The sequence below is a fragment of the Oikopleura dioica genome, chromosome PAR (assembly GCF_907165135.1).
Source record: "Oikopleura dioica chromosome PAR, OKI2018_I68_1.0, whole genome shotgun sequence".
Lineage (NCBI taxonomy): Eukaryota > Metazoa > Chordata > Appendicularia > Copelata > Oikopleuridae > Oikopleura > Oikopleura dioica.
In genome coordinates, this window is record NC_137293.1 from 11384047 (window position 1) to 11405805 (window position 21759).

General features: G+C 41.3%; 7 protein-coding genes across 8 annotated transcripts; 5 read left to right on the forward strand and 2 right to left on the reverse strand.

The window, feature by feature from the left end:
• Positions 1-1312: 1312 nt before the first annotated feature.
• Positions 1313-4553, reverse strand: LOC145701826 (NACHT domain- and WD repeat-containing protein 1-like). The gene is made up of 7 exons (XM_081779042.1): positions 4336-4553; positions 3337-4293; positions 2988-3299; positions 2901-2946; positions 2267-2764; positions 1620-2225; positions 1313-1576 (listed from the first exon to the last, which is right to left on the reverse strand). The coding sequence occupies exons 1-7, from the start codon at positions 4551-4553 to the stop codon at positions 1346-1348; spliced, it is 2868 nt and encodes a 955-aa protein (XP_081635168.1). The 3' UTR covers positions 1313-1345.
• A 1749-nt stretch (positions 4554-6302) lies between these two features.
• LOC145703243 (uncharacterized) lies at positions 6303-10494 on the reverse strand. Its single transcript, XM_081780578.1, has 6 exons — positions 10082-10494; positions 7176-9930; positions 6822-7135; positions 6690-6775; positions 6562-6645; positions 6303-6518 (listed from the first exon to the last, which is right to left on the reverse strand). Exons 1-6 carry the CDS (start codon positions 10103-10105, stop codon positions 6314-6316), a joined length of 3468 nt encoding a protein of 1155 aa, XP_081636704.1. The 5' UTR covers positions 10106-10494; the 3' UTR covers positions 6303-6313.
• Positions 10495-10714: 220 nt separating this feature from the next.
• LOC145706100 (uncharacterized) lies at positions 10715-11948 on the forward strand. 2 transcript variants are annotated; one of them, XM_081783618.1, is made up of 5 exons: positions 10715-10850; positions 11232-11380; positions 11427-11611; positions 11654-11715; positions 11821-11948. In XM_081783618.1, the coding sequence occupies exons 2-5, from the start codon at positions 11289-11291 to the stop codon at positions 11935-11937; spliced, it is 456 nt and encodes a 151-aa protein (XP_081639744.1). In that variant the 5' UTR covers positions 10715-10850; positions 11232-11288; the 3' UTR covers positions 11938-11948. The 2 variants fall into 2 exon arrangements, with proteins under 2 accessions (XP_081639744.1, XP_081639745.1); XM_081783619.1 differs by lacking the exon at positions 10715-10850 and adding an exon at positions 10894-10957.
• Positions 11949-12066: 118 nt separating this feature from the next.
• On the forward strand, positions 12067-12990 carry LOC145706099 (uncharacterized). The gene is made up of 6 exons (XM_081783617.1): positions 12067-12219; positions 12265-12359; positions 12401-12466; positions 12510-12634; positions 12686-12784; positions 12864-12990. The coding sequence occupies exons 1-6, from the start codon at positions 12164-12166 to the stop codon at positions 12894-12896; spliced, it is 474 nt and encodes a 157-aa protein (XP_081639743.1). The 5' UTR covers positions 12067-12163; the 3' UTR covers positions 12897-12990.
• A 113-nt stretch (positions 12991-13103) lies between these two features.
• On the forward strand, positions 13104-14523 carry LOC145701827 (tyrosine-protein kinase receptor TYRO3-like). The gene is made up of 2 exons (XM_081779044.1): positions 13104-14422; positions 14481-14523. Exons 1-2 carry the CDS (start codon positions 13104-13106, stop codon positions 14521-14523), a joined length of 1362 nt encoding a protein of 453 aa, XP_081635170.1.
• Positions 14524-14532: 9 nt separating this feature from the next.
• Positions 14533-16097, forward strand: LOC145701828 (uncharacterized). The gene is made up of 3 exons (XM_081779045.1): positions 14533-15597; positions 15638-15863; positions 15908-16097. Exons 1-3 carry the CDS (start codon positions 14631-14633, stop codon positions 16095-16097), a joined length of 1383 nt encoding a protein of 460 aa, XP_081635171.1. The 5' UTR covers positions 14533-14630.
• A 171-nt stretch (positions 16098-16268) lies between these two features.
• Positions 16269-20272, forward strand: LOC145706098 (uncharacterized). The gene is given in 10 exon segments (XM_081783616.1): positions 16269-16429; positions 16472-17571; positions 17574-18326; positions 18329-18847; positions 18898-18970; positions 19063-19472; positions 19517-19606; positions 19658-19850; positions 19891-20001; positions 20074-20272. Coding segments are annotated over 9 exon segments (3249 nt in total). The 5' UTR covers positions 16269-16429; positions 16472-16655; the 3' UTR covers positions 20258-20272.
• Positions 20273-21759: the final 1487 nt, after the last annotated feature.

The following is a 21759-nucleotide window of genomic DNA, read 5'->3' on the forward strand; positions in this document are numbered from 1 at the left end:
AACCACTCTTAGTTCCCCATATTCGAATTTTCTCGCAAAAACAGCTTGATTTTCTGGGTCAATAGTAAAGAAAACGTCATTTTTCGTTGATTTCTCAGTCGCAATGCACCAGAAAACACCATCGTTTTTGAAGAGACCACTGTATTTGATACAGAACGGATTCGCGAGTAGTGAGGTTTTGTCTTGAATGATTGTCACAGATTTCGCTTTCCAAATATTATCGTTCCTACTGACGATCAAAAACCCATCATCTTTTGGAATCGCTAGCCAGAGATTTTCGTCATCTTCAATGAAATTGACAGTCTGGCAGACAGACGTAAAATTGACATGATTGCTAAAAAGTGGGAAACCAAGGGAATCTGGCAGAGGTTCATTCTCTTCTGGTAGCTGCCAGAAATCAACATTGTCATTCGTAACTGTAGCTAGAACTCTATTTTTCTCTGCAAACGCAAATGACTTGAGCGTTTGCTGGCCAGATCTGGATGATTTGAGTCGAGCGATGATCTTTAACTCTTTTTCGTCGTATATGCTCAAATCTCCATCGCCTTTGACAAGGGAGACTATCATCGTTTTGTTACTGAATATCGCCTTGTCCATTTGCAAAAACGACCGGGTTGTTATCGTTTTAGAGATTTGTCTAAGATGGCTTTTCTTCCCTATTCTTACACGATTCTGTGATATGACCAGGGCCAGAAAGTCAGTCGTCTCCGCTATTGCTGAGGGAACGAAGAATTTGTCTCGCTTTTGTTGGTACTGGAACTTCTTGTATTCTCCAGATCGAAAGAAAGTCGAAATAGAAATCTTCAAATCTTCCCTAGTCACGAGAAATTCTCCGGAGCAGCAGATTACCCCTCCATGTAACGAATGTGCCTTCTTTTTTATTAGAGAATTTTTGTATACGGCATCTGGATCGTAGTCGATATCAAATAAAATTGTTCGATGAGTACTTGTCACAAGGATCTTCCCTGTTGCTTCATTGACATCGCATGATATGCCAATTTCATCTTTGAGTCTATTTTCTGCGAAGCCAATCTTTTCACCAGTCGAAACTAGGTAGACCTTGTTAAGGGGGTTCATCAAACTATATTTCTTTGTTCTATGAAATATCTTTGTCCACCCAAGCCTGACATAACTGATCCTCTCCACCTATGAAAACATAATCTTCTGTTGCTTTCAGAAAATTCCACCTTCTTTGATCATCTGTGACCTTGGCTTTGATGTCGAGCTCAACTGGAACTCTTTTGTCGAGTCCGAAAGTCTCACCGTCAAAGGAAAAGCTTTCAAAAAGCACCAAGTGAGTATTTGTGAGGAACACTATGTATTGGTTTCTTATTGAATTAATCTATTATTTTATCGAAAAAATATGAAACCTTCCTATGATTCCTTCTCCGCAAACGTCGAGAAGGCCATTTTCACATTCACTCAAGCCAATCTTCGATTTTCCAACTTTTTTGAAGTTTGATTTGTTCAGGATTCGTATCTCATCTGGTGTAGCAATGACGAAGTGGCTCTTGTCGAAATCGTAAGCAGCAAGAATAGTCTCTTGATATTCTTTATTCAGTTTCATCTTTCCATCCTTAACAAAAAATAACACCTTATCTGACGGTCATAAGACTCACTTCATTCCACAAGGTTAACATCGATGACTTTGAACATGTCTGTCTGTCTTCGTAAATAAAAACTGTCAAGAACAGTTGAGCATCTACTCCATAAACTTTAAGACTCTCTGTCATAACATTTGGTCTTATTCTGTCAAGACAAAGATCAGTCCCTTGAATTTTTTGCTTAGGGGTGTAATTCGTCAAGAGAATATTCGGATAGTCCTTTGAAGATTTGCATCGAAATGGATTTTTGAACTCCACCATGGATTCTTGACCAAGGAATAATCGAATTACTTCTTGCCGTTGCTCTTCTTTGTCTTTGATGGACTCAATGTAGAACGCTTTAGGCCTCAGGAAATCGTAAATCTTTTGCAGGCGAAATCTGCAGTCACGAGTGTCCCCTTTCGTCGAGTCCAAGTAGTTCTCAAGATCGATGAGATACTCTTGAAGCTGATCAAAGTAAATTCTTTCAAGAATGCGCGTCTTGTTTGCCAGAAGGTTTTCCAGAGCTGTCAAGTGCTTGCGCCCTTCGCTCGAAGTGCTTACACAGGAGACTTTCCACAGTAAATGAGGCTCTTCTGATAAAGTTATCCATTTGCTTTCTGGTGCGGTTATCAGACGATCCTATTGTTGAGTAATCTCCGAGTTTGTATTCAAAACTTTACCTTGTATTTATTTTTCAATTCGCCATTCAAGTATCGTAACGCGAGCTCATAAAGCTCAACAGAACGAAATTGTTTGAAGTACTGATGAAATTGGCGGTGGAAGTATCTGATCACTTGTTTGCCATTCACATGGGGTTTGCATATGTACTGTTGGATTTCCATCAACAGTCGCTTCATGACTAGCTCTGGAAGTCTTCTAAGAGGTGGCTGATGATACTGAAAAATGTCATCTAAAACTTTGTCGTCCCCTGAGAGCATTTCGATCAGATCAGCTTCGCTAAAGCCGTTACGGCTGGCAGATAATAATCCAAGAACATGGCTGACAAGGAATTTTCCATGCACATTGAATAATCGTTCAGTTATGACATTGAGTGCTCCTTCCGTAGTGGGAACCACTTCCGGCACCTTTTCAAACGAACTGATCGTCTTTGCGATTGAGAGGAAGAGTTTGTTCCGGAAAACCGTTTGTTTCTCCAACTCTTCATTCAGAAGCAAGCTCTAAATCTGTTCTCACTTTCTGAATAAATTCTCACACCCCTTATCGAGCGTTTTTACCGTTATATAGAAGATACTGGAAGTAAAACTTCCGATTCTTTTAGAACTGATTAGCGGAAATTCAATAGAGGGGAATTACCTTGAGATATTTTTCTTGGTCTTCCTGTAATTGTCGATTTTCAGCCCTAAATATATTTGATGCCATAAGCAATAGACATTTACTTACGTTAAATAAGACTTGACCATTTGGTGAATTTCATTTTCAGCCAGCGGTTGAATTTCAAAAATTTTACTCCTTCGAAACCGCTGAGTGAGCTCGTCATAAGTTTCTTGAAAGGTGGAATCACCCGAAATGATCGAAATCAAAAGAACGATATTGTCGGGGAAGTCAACTGGCAGCCAGTCTAGACTTCGCCTACTTCCCGCATCGAGCTGGTCGATGGAGTCTAACACGATCACGACTTTTCGAGAGTCCAAATTTCTTGAGGCTACGGCAAGAGCGGTGTTGAAAAGATCGGTAAGATTCGCATCAGGTTTTCTTAAAATATTGAACATAGAAATCATTTGACTTTTACCTTAGGAGACTGAAACCAAGAATACCCCCAAGATGTTTAATCAATGACTTTTGAATATTGTCCCGCTGTGAAGCAATCTTCGAAGTTCCGCAAAAACGAAGTAACGGAAAATGACCGATCTTCTGAAGCTCAACGCAGACTTTCGCAATGAATGTGCTCTTTCCAGAGCCGGAAGCTCCGGTAAAAACAAAGACGTTCTTTGATCGCTTGTTGATTTCCCAAAGAACTGTTTTTAACAAGTCACTGCGGCCGATGAAGTTTCTTTCCCTATCTAGGGCAAAACGCATTTGATGAACAAGCTCATCTTGAAAAACAGTCTGTTCAGAGCGCGATTCCTTCAATGATGCTAGAAGCGGCTCAATTATTCCTAGAATCCCATCAGAAACTGATTTTTTGTAGACTGACTCTTCCTTATCATCTTGAACAAGCTCAATGTGATTTGCCGATAGAATTGTTTCTCTAACAGAATTTTTGAAGGCTTCTTGCGCCTCTAAATTGTCTGATTCTTCTTTGCCCTTTTCCGTAGACTTCGTTAGAAGAATCACGCGTTTAGGATCCAACTCCATCCCAAAACGGACTTCTTGCTCAGTAAGTGATTTCAGCTTATTTTTCATAAGAGCTGATTTCTCTAGAAAAAATCTAAGTTTCGGCTCTAGGTCAGTCCAATTTTTGAGTTCATCTGTTGATCGAAGACGGTGTACTTCTGGGCATCGATTCTTATCATGAATGTATGCGGTATGAAGGAGACTTCTTTCGTTTTCGGGGGTTTCGTCAACCAAGCTCAGAAACAAATCATGTTCGATTTCTGATGGAACAGGCACCCAACCGTATCTATCAAAAGCCAAATGCACGAGTACTGGGAGACTCATTGGAGAAGTTTCAAAGCATCGTCTGACTTCATCAAGGCAGATTTGAATAACATTGTGATTTTTTGTGCTTGCATCACGAATACCCCAACTAAAATTGAGATTTTCGTAGAAGAATCAAATTTTCACAAACCGTAAGTCAATGAGATTGAATTCAATATTCTGACCCTTGCAAATTTCCAATATTCTCGGTTGAACATGCTCCAAAATTGCATTTCTCTCAACTTGTGTATCAACAAAGGTTGAGGATAAAAATATTGAGTAGAAGGGTGGTCGAACGAGCGGCAAGACAGAAAAATCGCATTTGAAAATTCTCTCTTTTACCGTCAGATTCTCATCGAAGGTGTGCATTTTTTGATAAAAGCGTACTTTTGTCCTACCGAGCAGCACCCGTCCCTTGTTTTTTGACTCTTGCATGACCCTGTCAGCCAGCTCTGCCAGATCACTTTCATCTTTAGAAGTTTGGCTTTGTTCATTGCCCATTTTTGGGAAAACGTGACCAAGCTTTTCGCTCACAACTTTTATACCTTCCGAAATTTCTAGCTCAAAGAAAATATTTCCAATAGCGCCACATTTTTGGATCCTGGGTGTGGTTTATTTTCTGAAGTCGGACAATGGATCTTCCTGACTTTATCCAAGTTCTATTATTCTGAAGAGCAAACATTCGTGACTCGATAAATAATGAAAGATCGCTTTTTTATAAATGTTGTGAGAGTTTATTATTATGTTTATTATTGAAATCGAGGCAACATTTTGATGATTAACGAAAGTCAGATGACCAGAACACCCGGCATGTTTACGATTCGGGCGTTGTTGCTTCTTATAAAACCGCGATCAAAGTGCTTCATATCAAAGAGAATCTCTAGCAGCGAGATGAAGTTATCATTTTTGCTGCTATGGCTGTCAGCCATGGCGAAAAAGTCGCCAAAGTCGCCTAAGCATCCCAAATCTCCAAAATCTCCGAAGCAGAGACCACCAAACGTGAACAACGGTGGGTGGGATTCAGGTTCACGTCCGCCTTATGGTGGCAGCAATCACGGCTCTCGTCCTCCTTACGACAATCAGTACCCTAGCGGTGGTAGCAACAACGGATAACCACCATACGGAGGAAGTAACAGTGGCTCTCGTCCACCATATGAAGGTAGTAACAACGGCTCAAGACCACCAAACGGTGGAAACAACAATGGTTATCCTCCTTACGGAGGGAGCAATAGTGGCTCCCGACCCCCTTACGATGGGAGCAACAATGGCTCTAGGCCACCAAATGGAGGAAACAACAACGGATATCCTCCGTATGGAGGGAGTAACAGCGGATCTCGTCCTCCCTATGGCAGCAATAATGGCTCCCGACCTCCTTACGGTGGAAGTAACAGCGGATCCAGACCTCCATATGGCAATCAATACCCGAGTAGTGGAAACAACGGATACCCACGTCCTCCATACCAACAGTACCCTCCTTATCAAGGAAACAACTACTACCCTTCCTACAACAATGGCGGGAGCACCTCAGGCAGTCGATACCCCTCATCTTCTCAAAGAGACTACGGTCAAAATCGATACAACAGGTATAATCAGTGGCAAAGTGACGAACCAGTTGCAAATTTCCAAAACGATGGCTACTACTCAGGTGGAAGTCGATATCCTCCAACAGACGGTGCCACTGACGGTTCTCGTGATCCCTACGAAGGAACTTCAGGGAGTAAACCTCCGTCAGTAGGCGGCAACAACTCGGGAAGCCGCCCTCCTCCAGCAGGTGGAAGCAATTCTGGAAGCAGACCTCCACCAAGCTCTGGCAGCAAACCTCCATCAGTTTCCGGCCCCTGCCCGAAAACTCCGGACGTTGGATTTCCCTTCAATCAAGCTACTTGCTATGATAACTACAATAAGATAATTTGCAAAGCAGCTTGCAGAAACAGGTAACAAATTCATTTGATCTGCTTCCTAATCTGTAATTTCTAAGACGATATCAATTCGTCGAATGCAAACGAAGCGGATACAACGCGAACAACTGGCGCTTCAAGAAGCGTTGTTAAATACAACCTGCGCATAAAACAATCATCAAGAAATAAATTCATAAAAAATATACAGAAAGCTTTTTATTTCATCAATTATCATTGAAATTGTTTCGATGCATTTAAAAACTCAAATACAGACAATCTGTTTTTCTTTCTTCGCTTTACCGTTGACCCCTGATTCGAGGTTTTGTCTTCCAGCAATGGAATGTTCTCGTTCTTGTTGCCGGAAATAAACCACTCGGCATCCAGTGAGTTTCGATTGTTTTTAGTTCTTGTGCTTGTTGTGCGCCTTCCCCGGCCGCTTGAGTTTTGATATAAGAAAATCATTTAATCAGGGTACTTACTGATATGGGATTTTAATCGGTTCTCTTATTGAGTTAGCTTCACTAAATGTTTTTCCAGATGAGCAGAGGCGATAGACGATGTCACTAGAATCGAATTGAGTCTGATAACAAAATATGTGAAAACTTACAATATCCACTTTATCGGATGATAAATCAAATTTAATGGAGGTACAACAGCTGGTTTTGACTGATATGATTTCAAAAGATCGAACCGCTAAAAAGAAATAATATTTGAGAAAAAATAAAAGTAGGATGGTTACCTGAAATTTCCAAACCAAGACTGCATTATTGTTTATTCGATTAAATGTATTGGAAAACATGGCAATAACCAAATTGAGCAGCAAAGCACTTGCAATCAGCTGATATCCAGCCATTAGAAACCAAACGACCCTGGACGGATTTGGGCATCGGAAGATAGATTTTCCTTCATTTTCAGCCAAATTCTGTAGGGAGTAGAAATAAGAGCGGGAGTGTATATTTGAGCAAGTTGTCATTTTGAAGTTTTTGATCTCCTCTGCTTCTATGATTCCATCGTCGAGGGCCGTATCTGCCAGTTGATGGGGATCAACGGAGTCTAAAGACACTTATGAGATGAAAATATGTGTAGAACTTACCTGAATACTGATAGCTTGTGACTTCTCCAAGAAACAGCTCGCCAAACATCGAAAAGAAAGGTCTCACGAAGATACCAAAGAACAAGTCGTAGTATCTCCATTCGTTAGTATAAATAATACTTTGAACAGACACTCCATACGCAACCATAAAAAACGAGAGAATAATCAGAAAGAAAAATAAATCCGCAAGAACACCAAAAAGCGTTTTGACCTTTGATCCAAGATGTTTTGAAACCGTGCAGAGTTCTAGCGTTCTGATGACCGAGAGGATGAATGAGAAGCAGTAGAAATATTGAGACAGTCTCATGTTTACGTTCTGCTCATAGAGAACCGAGAGCATCTTTCCTACTGAAAGTTCAACGTCAAAGTAAATCGGGCAATTTTCATCGTCGTGATTCCATAGAAGCTCATTCCAGTATTTATTCCATTTGTCCCACATTGAGGTTGTGATAGAGCTTCCATTATTGACGTTGCCAAAGTCCCAGAAATCCAAAGTGCTTGAGATAATGCTGAGTCGGAGAAAAAAACCGATTCCAAACATAAGATAGGCCAAGAATTCTATGAATGTCCATGTGTCTTGAGAAGTCCATTGACCAACTGTTCTTCGAATATCACGCAAAAAAGAGTTCTTGCTGATTCGTATCCGATGATTATACACCGATTTTCGACCCCATTCAGCCAACAAGGCAAGAGTCCAGAACCAAAGAATAATTTCTTCGATGACTGGAAGCTTGCAAAATTTCATCGACAAAACAATGGCAAAGTAAAACAAATACAAGAGGTAGAAAATTCCAGAATAGACAAAAATTGTAGACGGTAGATGCATAAATTTTACAAAACGGAGGCAATAAGAGTCATTTTCGCTAAAAAAATCGCTCAGCAACAGTGGCGAAAGAAACGGGAAACAGTAGCTGAGATAATTTGCCATTGAAATGTCACTTCTGTTGCGAACTGATCCGAACCAAACGGATTTTAGGAACATTTGTATCGTGGAATGGGCAACAAAGTTTTGAGAATCACCGGCAATGGCCAACTCGAGGCAGCTTTTGCCGCCCCAGTGAGGCAATTCTCGGATGCAGAGTTCCTCTGTTCTTCGAATATTGACAGAAGAGCATCTCTCAAGAAGTTTAATCGCGTCTGCTTCACAAATTTTACCGAAGTTGTCCAGCTCTTCTCTCTTTTTTGACAAGTCATGCGTTAGAGAGTTCTTAAGACCTCGGCAAATCAACGCCGTCGCAATGAACTCGCCAAGAAGATCTGTTCCACTGTAGATAAGTTTCTTGGCGACTTTGGTTCTCCCTGTAACAAGTGCTACGAGCAAAAGCATCCTTACAGATTCCAAAGGAAGTTCAGTTTCTCGAACCGTCATCAGATCAAGTCCAGTCTTGCTGATTTTCTGAAGAATTAATGATCTCAATCTTCTTTTGTCCTTCGCAGTCTTTGATCTGTAAACAACACTCGACGTTTTCTTCAACGAGCCACTTTGCATTGAAGTCATCCATGAAGCGATGTAGTCAGCGAATTTCGGTGAATGAATGAATTCGTCTTCGAGATAGTTTTTAGATTGATTATCGAGAACTTGGCCCATGAAATCAGCGTTGTCCAGTCGAAAGGCTTCTACGAAAAACGCTTCGTAAATTCCATACTGCGTCATCCATGATTCCAAGTTATAGTCGTTCGCTGATTTGACAAGCATATTTTCTGCTATTTGGATATTGTCGGTTCTGATACTGTACTCAAGGCAGCGATGCATACAGTCGTCTTTTGATAATTGACCGACCGGTACGCTTGGAAAGATGCAAAGATTGATGAGTTTTTTATAATCATTCGACGTTTCTGTGCTTAGAATGAAGTATTTCGTGAAGATTTTCTGCACCGACTCCATGAGCTCGTGAATATCATAAACACCTTCATCCTTGAATTGACAAGAGCTCAAGAAGACTTCGAAATTTCTAATATTTTCGGTGACACTTGCAAGTTCGGACTTCAGACGAGTATCATCTGTTTCAAATAAGCTAAGCGTGTCTTCCAGCTGCATTTTTTGTCGTGTCGGGTTGAAAATATTCCGCCAAAAACCGGTCACAATTTTTTGTATAAGCTGAGCCAATCCTCCCGTCCCATCGAGGAGAATAAGTGTCGGTTGGAGAATAGGAGAAAGTAATGATAATAAAGCTAGAATTTTGAGCTCTCTTGCTGAGCCTCCTTGAAGAATTATTGTCAGTGGAATGTAGTCCGAGGTATTTTCTAATTTTTCATTTGCGAGTTCGGCGATGGCAAGAATCGAGTTCAGCCAGAGATCGTCTTCTTCGATCGGATTTCCGTGACGATCTCCTTTCAGGCATATACAGTGGCTGTGAGAGTCAGCATGATCAGTTGTTTTAAACTTCAAGGCTTCCGGATTGCCAGTGATGCCAACAAGTTTAACATGATCATCATAAACGCTTCCCAAATCATGATGTGTTTCGGAGAGAACTTCGACCAGTCCGCCAGATTCACCGAAGGTCAAAAATACACCTTGGCATTTCCCAGCGTTTTCGTAAAGTGCGTTTCCAAGCTTCTCTCTGTCCAGGCGACCCATCGGCAGATCCCCAGAACTTCCGATTGAAACAAAAATTGATTCCACATTCGAGATGCCTACTTCTTTTTTGAAGATTGATTTCAGTAGATCTTTCTTGGGCTCAGCGCTGTTGTCGTCAGGAGATAGAATGATGAATTCAGTGTCATATCCGACAACGAACTGTCCGCTGATATCTCGCTAAGAATAGAGTTGTAGAACGTGATCAAACTTTTGAACCGGCTGCTGATCCATTGTTGTAAAATTAACAAAGGAAATTATTTTCATGAAAAATATGAGTTTTACGAGTTTTGAAATTAGTCTAAGCTAAGTGATTAGTAATCCAACTGACCTTTAATCCTTTGGAGAAGCTCATCACGTCCTCTTCTTCACTCAATAACCTTCTCCATCAATTTTTCATTACTCTCTCGATTTCGATGTGTTTTGGATATCACCCATCAATTCTTTCACAAAGCTTTCAGATTTACGACTTATTGTCTCGTTGAGTAACTTCTTCTCAGTACACCCGGGCGAAGAAAAAACTGCAGCCTTCTGTCACTAACAGGGAATTTTTTTCAACACTTTTGCGTTGAGTGCTGCCCGCCGGGCGTTCGTGATTGCCAAAGTCATTTTTTTCAAAAAGCTCTTGAGATGAGCTCCGATGAGCAATTCGTGTGATGAAAAAAGAATGCTCCCAAGATCAAGTTCGTGCGTAAAACATGTTTAACGATGGAAATGTAAAAGAATGATCGCTTTAAAAATAATTCCTCGGTGTTTTACGGTTGAATAGTCTCTTCCCAGATTAATATTTTAATAAGATTCTTATTACAAGACTCCCGTAAATTTGTTCTTTATCGAAATAATTTTAATACAAAAGTACAGCACTACATGATTTTTCAGACATGTACGCAAATGTGGCCACAGATCAATGAGAAATATAAGCTTATGGTTTTGCCTTCAAAAATAATTCGAAGATTAAAAATGACGCGTACGACTAAGTAGCATAGCCTCATTAAAATTTTACATCCTAGAGAGAGTTTGAAAAGTTAGAGTGAAGATCTCTCCTGAAAAAAAAAAGATGATTGATTGAAGCACACATTCAGCGTTATAAAATCCCACCGGTAGAGTGGAAGAGAAAACTAATCCGCACTCAGACTAAAAAGAATAAAAACTGTTTTTATCCTCTTTTAGTTTTAGAGAGAGAATTACCCTCAAATAACCGCAGATAGTAAAGTTTATTAACAACGCTTAGAAAAAAAATGTGTGCTCAGTCTGTTTGAGTGCTGGTTTTCGAATTCAGAAGAGAAAGAGAGGCTAGTAAAAGGGCGCATCTGTCAAAGCTTCTTTGTCAGTGGTGGCATTTTAAATTTTCATCATTTACGAAACAGATTTTGCGTGAATCCATTCTGAGCGTAATTTTCTTTTCTTTTGCCCCGAGGAGAGATTGATTTTTTGAATTTATTCCTCGCTTTGTTTGATTCATCTAACAAGCTATTCTTTAGAAACTCAAAAGCCAGAAACCTCAGCCAGAAAGCTCAAGAGAAAGGAAACGTTTGAAAATGACAGAAGTAGTGGAAGAATTCAAGAAGCTCTTTCAGATGATCAATCAGCTCAGTATGGATCCAGTTTTTGTTACTCCTCAGCACATCACGTAAGCCCTCTGATAATAGTAGTTATTATTAATTACCGTTTTTCAGCGATCATTTCGAAAAAGTTGGCATGATCCAAGTCACAGACGGGAGCGTACGAGAATTCCTCCATTCACTCGATAAAATGCTGAGTTTGATGGGAGGAAAGCTTTCCAAGGCTGGTTCACTCAACGAAGCTGAATTCGTGCGATTCTGGTTTAACTGCCATCGATTTTACAATAAATTTGATCTGAGTAAGTGGTCAAAACGTTCAATCTTCTAATTTTTGTATCAAGAAAACACTGGCAGCATTACCAAGGATGAATTTTATCAGTCGATGGTTGGGACTGCAGCAGATAAGGAAAGGATCCAAATAATAACTAAGAGAACCCAACACTATTACTTATAACTTCGAAGAAAAGTTATTGTATCTATTGAACATAAAATTTGGATGCGAAAAAAAAAGGATACCGAAGAAAAAGTGAACGAAATCTTCAATATTGTTGATAGAAACGACGATGGAAAAATAGACTTCATTGAATTTTTCTGCCGTCTGCCTCAAATTTTGAACTTGAAATAAACTTTTTCATTACTAATTACTAATTTATGATTAAATTTTTTTATTCTTTTTATTTTTCTCAAAAAATTGCAGAATAAAAAAGGATGAGTAAAGGATAGATACGTCAAGCTTGGGACTCGAGAGGCTGAGGTGGCTTTGTGGAGCCAGGTGATTGAGCTTGATAATCCTAGGGCTTCTGATTTTTCACATTTATATTATTTGCCAGTTCCGCACTTTTCACGCAAAAATGGAAGAATTAGAGCAACTCAGAGCCGAGAATGCTAAATTGAAGACTAGACTTCGGTGAATATTGACCATCGTTAGTATTTTTACTCTAAAAACGTCTAGAACTTATGAAGATGAAGTGCCAACGCCATCTTCTGAGAATGAAAAAACAATCGTCGTGGATGAGTGTCTAATCGACGTTATAAAGACTATGAACGGTCAGCTTTTTTAATGATAAAGAAACAAACTGTTAATTAAGGAATTGTAAAAGAGGAGAGAGCAAAGATGGAAAAATATAGAGAAGAGGATCACAAACATTATCAAGGTAAATAATCAAGTCGAAATGAACACTTCATTTTTTTCACTAGAATCCGTCGATGAGCTTCACAGCCATTACAAGGAACAAATGGACACTATTCAGGAAGAGGCCAAAAAGCAGATAAAAGATATTGAGGGACAGTACAAGACCGTCTTTGAAGAGCGCATGAACGAGGTTTGCTATTCTGATCGAGAACACACTATTTTTGATGCAAAAAACTTCAAGGTTCGTGAGCATTATGAGACGGAAAGAGAATCTATCGTCGAAAAATTCAATGAAGTGAAAGAAAAACTGGCGCAGGAGAGAGAAGAAACTTCTTCGCTAAGGACCGTTTTACAAAAATATCAGAGAGTGGCATTTGACACATGCATATTACGGCGGATAACATTTGTAAAATCATATCAGGAAAAAAGTGCGCCAACTACAGAGCTCCTAGTGGTTGCATTCTCCCTTCTACTAAGCTCTTTCTGTTTCTCCCTGTCTCTTTTTCTCCCTTTTCTATGTAATAAAATAACAAAAGTGTTCGAAACCAAAATCCGCCGCATCGCTCACTTAAAAGGACCGACGATGACCGCAAATGTTAGAATGCAGCTCAAACACGCGTAAACATCCGACATTGCTTTCACTTCAATATTTTTCAAAAATGCGCTTGTTCGAAACACTTGAATTTCTCTTTTTCAAAAATTGTCGACGCTACCGAAAGAACATAGAGATTGTCGCTCCAAAAGTCCCACCAAGACTCCCTCCAGACCTAATTGACCTAATAGAGACATCAGATGGGGCCGAGAGTTCAGAGAAAGCGCTGCAGAAGCTCAAATTATGCTTCCTAAGAATCGGAGAGATTCAATTTGAAGAAGAAAATGGGCTTAGAAAAAAGGTTGGAATGGGTAACTTTGGAAAGGTTTACCTGGCTAGAATCAGCAATACTCGTGGATCCCTTTTTTGCGTCAAAGAAATCATTGATGAAGAAAATCGCAATGAATTTATAAAAGAAGCTCTCGTCATGTTGAGGCTTTCCAATCACGTGAACGTCCTCGGCCTATCCTACCTAGCTTACGAAAGTAATCGAAAATGCCCAATTCTAATCACGGCTTATATGAAAAACGGAAGTTTGATAAGCTTCCTTCGCTCTAGCAACGCTATCTTGTATGACTTGGCCTTGCGGTGGTCGGCGGAAGCAGCCTGCGGGATGAAACACTTGTCAAGTGAGGGAATCGTGCACAGAGATCTGGCAGCGCGAAACTGCCTCCTGAGCGACGACTTCACGCTCAAGATTTGCGATTTTGGACTCTCTCGTAAAACTGATCACTACATAGGATGCGGTTATTACAAGCAGAAGAATCGCTGCGACATGCCTTTTCGTTGGCTCGCTCCAGAAGCGCTAGAACTGAAAAAATTCTCAAGCAAGACGGATCTCTGGTCTTTTGGCATTCTCATGTGGGAAATATTCACCAGAGGCCATGTTCCATACAAAGAAATAGCGACAGTGAGGGAATTGAAGGAATACCTAAGCAAAGAGTTCGAGACTGAAGTATTGGGGATTAAAAAACCGCAGCGGCTCAGAAGACCACCGAAAGTAACTGACGACCTGTGGCCTCTGATTGAGAGCACTTGGCATCCAGATCCAAAATATCGACCTAGCTTTGAAAATCTGAGCTATTCTCTCAAAATCCTGACGAAAGAATATAAAAGTTCCTATCTCGAAATCGACCATCTAGATCAGAGCTACCGAACAACCGTTCAGTGTACTCCTCGTTCGATCTTGAAGAAGAGCTTCCAGAAATCGATGTCGGAACAGTTGACATCGGTCCAAAGACACAAGTCGGCGAGATGGGCGACGATGCCTTCGCGGATAATGCCTAGAGATTCAATAGATCTTCACAGCTTCCCGAACATCCACGTTGCTGACCGCGCCTCTAGTAACTACTATGATGACGATTACGTTACGATTTCTCAAGAAAGGCCTATGTCATTGGAACAATTGGAAAAAATATCAGATGTGACTGATTTAATGCGAAAGTTATGGCAGCAAGAACAGATCACTTTTGATCATTTTTCGTTGATTTCAAAATGCGCTTCAGAAGCCTCGAAATCATCGCCTTTCTTTCCGTTAGGTATAAAAATATTCAAAATAGCTGAAAGTGTCCATTTGAAGTCGGAAATCGCAGATATGATTTTGGACTATCTATCGAGTTTATCAATGAGTACTAACGACCTTGGAATAAGTAAAACAAATGAAATTCACGCCAATATCCTGGATTACGTCAAGGAAGAAGTCCCCTTCGATGTGAATTTGGAACACTATCACTGCATTTTCATACTTGGCTGTCTTTTGAAAGAAGATTTGAAAAATCAGGCACCGATTGAAAAATTTTTCAAGCTTTTTCTGTGGTGGGAATCGATGATATTCATTCTCTTGAACGATTTCAGCTTTTTTGAAAGCAAGAAGTCAAACAGCGAGTTTATGGGAATTTACAAAAAAGTGCTTCTGAAGCCAATGTGGTGGAGCAATTTCTCGTCGTTGCTCAGTTGTCTGAATCTCAAATGTTTTGACAAATTACTTGGGGAAGAGGACTTTCTCATTGCCTCGAAGATATTCAAAAATTTCTTTGCTAAAGTCGTCAATGGCTTGAGAGATGACAAAGATGTTGCCGAGCTTGGTGTTATTCTTGAGAGTGGAGAAAAATTTTGCGAAAGAGCTCTGTTATCGGAGAACATTGAAAAAACGACGCGCTGGGTTCAAAATTTTACGGAAATATTGGATCTCGCGTATCACGGAATAGAGTCCTCGATAAATCAGCCGAATATTTTAAAGATTCTTTTGTTGCGAACAACGATTATCACGAGAGATGAGAGCAACGAGCTCAAGTTAGTGCCCTTTGGAATCGACCAAGACGAAGCGGAAGAACTTATCTCGGAAGAATACTTCGCGAGAGTCATTTTAGAGCTACTGAGAAAGCAGGATATCGTTGAGTTTGTCAAAGGATTGAATAACGATGCACTGGCTCTTGGACTCCAGTGTCTCTACCAGACAGATGCGCAGAATCACAGCTGTACTTTGAATAAGGACCCTCACTTGGCTGGTCTTCTCCTTGTTCACGAGATGCTAGACAAATGTGGCTACATAACTTTACCAGGTTTTTTTTAAATAGCTATCTATCTTTTGACTAATTTTAGAAAATGCAATCGATATTATTTCCGCGACTTCATTTCGATGGATCAGCTGCCGAACGTGCGTTCCTAACTTCGAACAGAATGCAAAAGACCGGCTTCGCCGTGGATTGAAATGCTTTGATTTGATTTTTCAGCGAGAAAAGTCCGACGAGCAAGCAAAGAATTTCTTTCATCCGGTAATGCACTTACTTTGGCACGAATCGAACTCTGGCAATTCAAATGTCTACAGGTATTCTACACTTTTCCAAAAGAATAATAAAATTGAAAAAAAAGGATAAATGTTATTGGCGAGACCCTGCGAATCATTCATACCTTCGAAAACATGACCAAATTCCTCCAGAAACGCATATTTACCTCTCGAATCAACGAAAGTTTCAAATTCAAAACTCTCAATTACTTATCGTCGCTTCCATCGGCCGTTCAAATGAGCGACTTTTTTCCCGAGCTGCACTTCAAAAAATAAATGCTACTGATAAAAATCATTTGCTGCAATAAATTTCCTCGAAAAAGCACTTCTCACAATTCAAAGTGTCATAATTACCGGAAATTGGTGCCGCAAGGCGATGATCATAAAAATGAAACTCTTCTATAAGAGTGGTTGATTAGAGGTAGAATTTCAGTATTTTCAAAAATGCCCAGGTCCGACTCAAGTAACAGTTTTGAATACCGAGCAGGTCCTAACCATCGCCCTTCCAACAGACCCCAAAGAGAACGAACTTATGATACCATCGACGAAGTCAATCCAAGAAAACCTCCAAGACCGTCAAAACCACCATCTATTACCAGCTCAAACAGGTTAAATTTTTTTGCTCTAAAATTTACCTATTGAAATTTTAGATCAAAGCCAACTCATGATGTCCACAGCTGGGGAAGAACGAAAAACTCCACTCCCCCATCAAATGCTTCCTCGTTTTCTCATCATGAAAATGTGAGAACTACCGAAGGAGGCTTGTCTCGGCAATCTACTCTGAACATTCGATCGGAAATATCAAGAATAAGAGCTGAACTCCGTCAACTCGAAATGGACGATTCAAGAAGTCCTAGCGAAATGGCCGAGCTGACATCTCACTATGAGCTCCAGCTCCGAAAAATGGTTCATGAACAAATACCTGAGAATTCCTCTATTCACGAGTTCATCCATCCTGAAGACACTATTCGACCGCCAAGCAGACCCGTGAAGAATCGAGCGCCTCCGCCACCAAATCAGGCCCCATCAATTGTTAGCCGCTCATCAAAAATATCCAATCGACGGGCAGAAATTGTCGATCGACCGACGCCAAAAGTAAGAAGTCGTCAATCGTCAAGTCAACCTATGCCACAGCAATCGTCTACTCAAGCAAGACGGCGGAAGAAACCAAAAGATGAATTCGAAGATCTCCCCCCAGCAACTGGTAGACCCTGGATAGACGCAGCTGGAATCGAGCGAATGGCTGAAGAAGATGATGGCGAGGACTGGAGCCATTTCAAAGATTTTGTGATGGACGATACTCCCGCTCCAGAGGCATCGATCCCCGTCCCAAAGGTCCAATACAAACCAACAAACTACATCTACCAGTTTCTTTACATTCTATATCTTATTTCCTTGCTGGCTTACATCTACGTCCGGCTGACCTTCACTCTGGACGCACCTGGATTGAATCGAATTTACTGCTGCCTTGTGGCCATTTTGGAGATTTCAACGTGCCCGAGCTTGATTATTCAAGGAATGACGATGTGGAAGTGGACCTCTCGCGAAGAACCGTCTCTGGCAGCTTTTGAAAGACCAAAATTTCATACGATTCGGGTAATGATTCCGACTTACAATGAGCCCCTGGAAGTTGTCGCTGGAACACTTCACGAAGTTATGCACATGGATGTCCCAACAGGACTTCATCTTCATATTTATGTTCTTGACGACGGGAAGCGAGGAAATCTCGAAGAATACATCCTTGGGAGGCGTACAAAAAGTACGTGTTTTTGCACTACATCGCCCGTCCAAAACTTCCGGGAGTGCCGCACCATGCCAAAGCAGGAAATATCAATCACACTCTTCGGTTCATTTACGACTACGCGGATGCGAAAGGAGAAGCTGTTGTTGTATTCGACGCTGATTTCATGCCCCGGCGTAACTATCTCTGGCGAGTGCTTCCGGTGTTTTCTGAAAAGCGCGATCGACCGATTGGTTTGGTTCAAACGCCTCAGTTCTTTTACAATGTCAACGCGGATGAAGATGTTTGGGATCATTTGAATGTTTCCTTCTTTCATCGTATTGAACCTTCTCTTGATCAATGGTCCGCTGTCAACTGCTGCGGGACGAATTTCACCGTGCGTGCGGATGCGCTAAAATCAGTCGGGTACTTTCCTGTTGGTTGTCTAACGGAAGATACTTTGCTATCGTTGCGATTGTGTACGGAGGGTTGGGCGGTATCCTATCATCACGAAGTCTTGGCTATCGGTCAGTCGCCCCACGAAATCACAGAGATTTTCAAACAACGCTCGCGATGGTGCAAGGGCAACTTGCAAATTTTCCTCGATGACTTTCCCCTCACTCAAGCTGGTCTCACCATGTCTCAACGGATTTTCTATTCTTCTTGCGGATACAATTATTTCTGCGCTGCTGTTTCCATCCCGTTCTTCCAGCTGGTTCCGTCATGGGCCATCTTTTTTGGACTGTGGCCTGTTTCAGAAATCGGTTTAGAGTTTGCTTTTACTTTTTGATCTACTATACTGTCGGCAACTTGCTCTTGCTCTACCCACCTCCTGGTTTTCAAATCAAAGACATGTGGAATGGAGAACTTGCCTCGACCAACCTTTGGTACACTTACTTTAACGGTGTCAGAAGAATCGTGGGAGTCAAATTGACCCAAGGAAGAGGTGAATTGACATTCAAAGCGACAAAGAAGAAAGCTGAAGGAGATGAAGATAACGATTCCGGCGTTGGATTTCAAAAAGAAGATGTTCGTGCTTGCTACATGCACTTTATCATGTTCTTCTTGATGCTGATAACAATTTTGTACGCGATCATAAAGGCCATTATTGCGCGATCGGTGAAATTTTACTACTACTATATGTACATGATTGGAATGGGCTGGTCACTCATCAATATTATTCCGTATTTGATCGTGGTCATCTATTGTTGGTACAGAACTAGAATTCCTGGAATTATGTGCGCGATTTTGAGAAACGTTCAACTTTTGCTCCGAGGAGCATGTGCCATTTTGCTTCTCATTCAAGGTAACTTATTAAAACATTCATTCTCCGACCTTGGTTCTAAATATTTTCAGCGTTCACAACACGAAACCTCACAGAAAAGTTCGTTTGCCCGCACCCATACTCAGCTACCATAGGAATTGACAGGTAGGGAAACAGTGGAACGTGCGATAGCAAGACATTGAGTTAATTCGAACTAATAATTGTCTTTCTCATGACTTTCGATTAACGCTATTTAGATTAACGATGATACGAACTCTTGACGATGTGACTGGAAAGGAGATTGAGCGCAATACCTTTTGGTTGCTTGGGATGAAAGACGATTTCTATACAATCCAGCAGATTAAACAATCAGCTTGCGAAGATTCGTCTGTCCCAGTTGTTGTCTTTTACATGGCACCACGAACAGGGCTTGTTCTCGACGAGCAAGCTTCTCATTACATGCCGCCAGATCGTCTCCCCACTTGGGAAGAATACGACGCGAAAATAGAAGAATATGGCGAAGCCTTGGCTGATGTTCCTTTGATGCTCATTTTGGAGCCTTCGTTTTTAATGCACACTTTCAACTCTGAAAATGAGTATCATGCTGCGGATCATCAACTTTCCTTCACTCAGCGCGTTGACAAGATCATTCGAAGATTCCCCAAAGGTAACATTTTGAAACCTTCAAAATTCGTTAATTATCTTTTCAAGCATGGACTTACGTGGATGCTGGAAACGCACTTTACCTTCAATGGGCAGTCAACATGGACCATATTGTCGACGTGCTTCAGCAGATGCCCGGTAAGATAATGATTTTTGTTAAGCCCGAGGTTTATTCTTCATTGTTTTCAGTCGGGCTCCGTGGCTTCGCGATGAATGTCGGCTCCTTTGTCAACTCAACGTACAATATGCAACTTGCCGCTGAGCTTCATTGTCAGACTGGACTCAATTACGTTATCGACACTTCGAGAAATGGCGGCATTTTCTCTGACCGGTCTATGGACGAGATTAATGAGTGCACTTACGACCCGCCCTACATATCTCGGTATAAAACACTTAATGACATTCCTTATCGATATTTACAGAGGTGCTATCCCTGGTTATGGCCCTGGGGCCAAGAAAGCCATCAACAGAGTGGACAATGACCTGAAGATCGATAGTGACTACGAAGACTACTATGGCGACTACTACTACAGGCTTGGTTTTTAAAAGATAAAAACTGATAAAATTTCAAAAATTTGAAAGAAACAATCTGAACCAATTCAAAGCGAGTACTATCGGAAACGAAGAAGTACGGAACCCTCTCAAAATCGCTATCGTCGTCAAGAATACGAATACGACTCGTATGGCTACGACTACTACGCAGACTATGATCCGGCGGTACTTGAATGTCTCTCAAGTGAGATTGAAAAGGAAAAAGGGTTGATTGTGTATTTCTTCAAGGACGAGTAATTTTCTTTCGCCATTTTTAAAAACCTTGTCGAAAAAGGAGGATCAACCTTTTGAAAGGGGCACGACGCAAATAGCTGGGTAAAGACGCCCGGTGAAGGTGATGGACGGCTCTTTGCTTCGGGTACTTATCACGAATGCTTGCTCGAGCACACGATTGAATGCTCTGATACATGCCCGGCCTATGTTCCCAAGATTAATGGCGAATTCGCCCGTGAAAAGACGTGCACATGCAATCCAGATGAGCTCGAAGATTACAGCTACGACGATTCTGAAGATTAAAGCTGAAATAAAATATGTTTTCTTAACATTTAATCCATTCAAAACTTGCTTTTATAGCAGTTTCCAAATCCTTGATGTAACTGTAGGTCGAGTCAAGTGTCAGAGGAAGTCAATATTTGGCGGAAGGTAGTTTTGAAGTGAATCCCAAACTCACACAAAATATTTGAACTGGTGAGAATCTGGGCAGTTTCCACCTTCAAAGGCGCGCATCTGACCGCTCCATGTCTACTTATGGGGCTCCTAAGGGTGGAGATAAACAAACTTCTTAGTTACTTTTGACGCACAATCTTGGACCAAGGTCAAGGCACCCAGGGAGGCATCTGACGCCTCTAGGCGTGAGTCCAAACCTAGACCTCGACGTTGACCTCATTTACAAGCGGTTGTAAAAACCTATTCAACGTTGAAATCGATCAGTAATTGTGTTATAAATACTGCCAATGACTGTACATAATGAGCACCAGCTCTTGTCAAGGGACCCCTAGTGCGTGGATTTATCTATTTTCCAATTTTTGGATGATCGAGTCTTTTAGCCAGCGGGCCGGGGAAAATTTCCCAATTAGCACTATCATGGGAAACGGTCTGTGAACAACATGTCCGGATATCGATGCTATTGGGCACACCGCGTGCCCTAACGGAGCCTGTCCCCTTCTCCTAGTTGGCTATTTACACGGTCATGTCCGAGTCAACAAATTATCGCACCGAAAGCGTTTCCTGCCATTTTCGCTCACCTTTAAGAGCCCCTGCCTGACCCTGGCTCCTTTTGAACATTTACCCTAGATTTCCGCTGTCTTAAAATTCCAAATTTGGCGGTGCGCCCAAATTTTGACGGAAATCGCTGTGGTCGGCGGTGTTTTTCGGAATTCCTGAGCGTACTTTTGCATCAAGAAAATTGGCGCTTTCGATTGTGAGTACTGATCTCAAACCCGGCCCGACCAAATAACTCGTGTCGTATCTGACTTTTCTTCCGGTATTATCAATTTCAACTTTCAGCGTCTCCAAAATCCATAGCCGTGAGTTTTAGCTACAATAAAAACGCCTGGTCTGGGACGGTCAAAAATACGCCTGGTTTGGGACGGTCGGGCCGTTTAAAGATCAAAGGCACACGCCCAGGGGGTGATTTTTAACTTATTGCGAGCAAAATTGGCGCTAGAGAGGATATTGAAAAAACGCCTGGTTTGGGACGCTTTTTTGGATTAAGGCCGTCCCAGACCAGGCGTTTTTAC

Bases quoted from the DNA above. Each gene is read 5' to 3' on its own strand.
- LOC145706099 (XM_081783617.1), top strand. From the start codon at position 12,164: ATGGAAGAATTAGAGCAACTCAGAGCCGAGAATGCTAAATTGAAGACT. The intron at 12,467-12,509 runs GTAAATAATCAA...TTTTTTCACTAG, and splicing joins GGATCACAAACATTATCAAG to AATCCGTCGATGAGCTTCAC. The intron at 12,785-12,863 runs AGGACCGTTTTA...TAAAATCATATC, and splicing joins GAGAAGAAACTTCTTCGCTA to AGGAAAAAAGTGCGCCAACT.
- LOC145701828 (XM_081779045.1), top strand. From the start codon at position 14,631: ATGATTTTGGACTATCTATCGAGTTTATCAATGAGTACTAACGACCTT. The intron at 15,598-15,637 runs GTTTTTTTTAAA...GACTAATTTTAG, and splicing joins TGGCTACATAACTTTACCAG to AAAATGCAATCGATATTATT. The intron at 15,864-15,907 runs GTATTCTACACT...TTGAAAAAAAAG, and splicing joins GGCAATTCAAATGTCTACAG to GATAAATGTTATTGGCGAGA.
- LOC145701827 (XM_081779044.1), top strand. From the start codon at position 13,104: ATGCGCTTGTTCGAAACACTTGAATTTCTCTTTTTCAAAAATTGTCGA. The intron at 14,423-14,480 runs GCCTATGTCATT...TTAATGCGAAAG, and splicing joins GTTACGATTTCTCAAGAAAG to TTATGGCAGCAAGAACAGAT.
- LOC145703243 (XM_081780578.1), bottom strand. From the start codon at position 10,105: ATGAGCTTCTCCAAAGGATTAAAG. The intron at 6,776-6,821 runs GTAACCATCCTA...ATTTCTTTTTAG, and splicing joins TCTTGGTTTGGAAATTTCAG to CGGTTCGATCTTTTGAAATC. The intron at 6,646-6,689 runs GTAAGTTTTCAC...ATTCGATTCTAG, and splicing joins CATCCGATAAAGTGGATATT to TGACATCGTCTATCGCCTCT.
- LOC145701826 (XM_081779042.1), bottom strand. From the start codon at position 4,553: ATGCACACCTTCGATGAGAATCTGACGGTAAAAGAGAGAATTTTCAAA. The intron at 2,947-2,987 runs GTAAGTAAATGT...AAATATATTTAG, and splicing joins ATGGTCAAGTCTTATTTAAC to GGCTGAAAATCGACAATTAC. The intron at 2,765-2,900 runs GTAATTCCCCTC...GAACAGATTTAG, and splicing joins ACCAAGAAAAATATCTCAAG to AGCTTGCTTCTGAATGAAGA.
- LOC145706100 (XM_081783618.1), top strand. From the start codon at position 11,289: ATGACAGAAGTAGTGGAAGAATTCAAGAAGCTCTTTCAGATGATCAAT. The intron at 11,381-11,426 runs GTAAGCCCTCTG...ACCGTTTTTCAG, and splicing joins GTTACTCCTCAGCACATCAC to CGATCATTTCGAAAAAGTTG. The intron at 11,612-11,653 runs GTAAGTGGTCAA...TTTTGTATCAAG, and splicing joins TTACAATAAATTTGATCTGA to AAAACACTGGCAGCATTACC.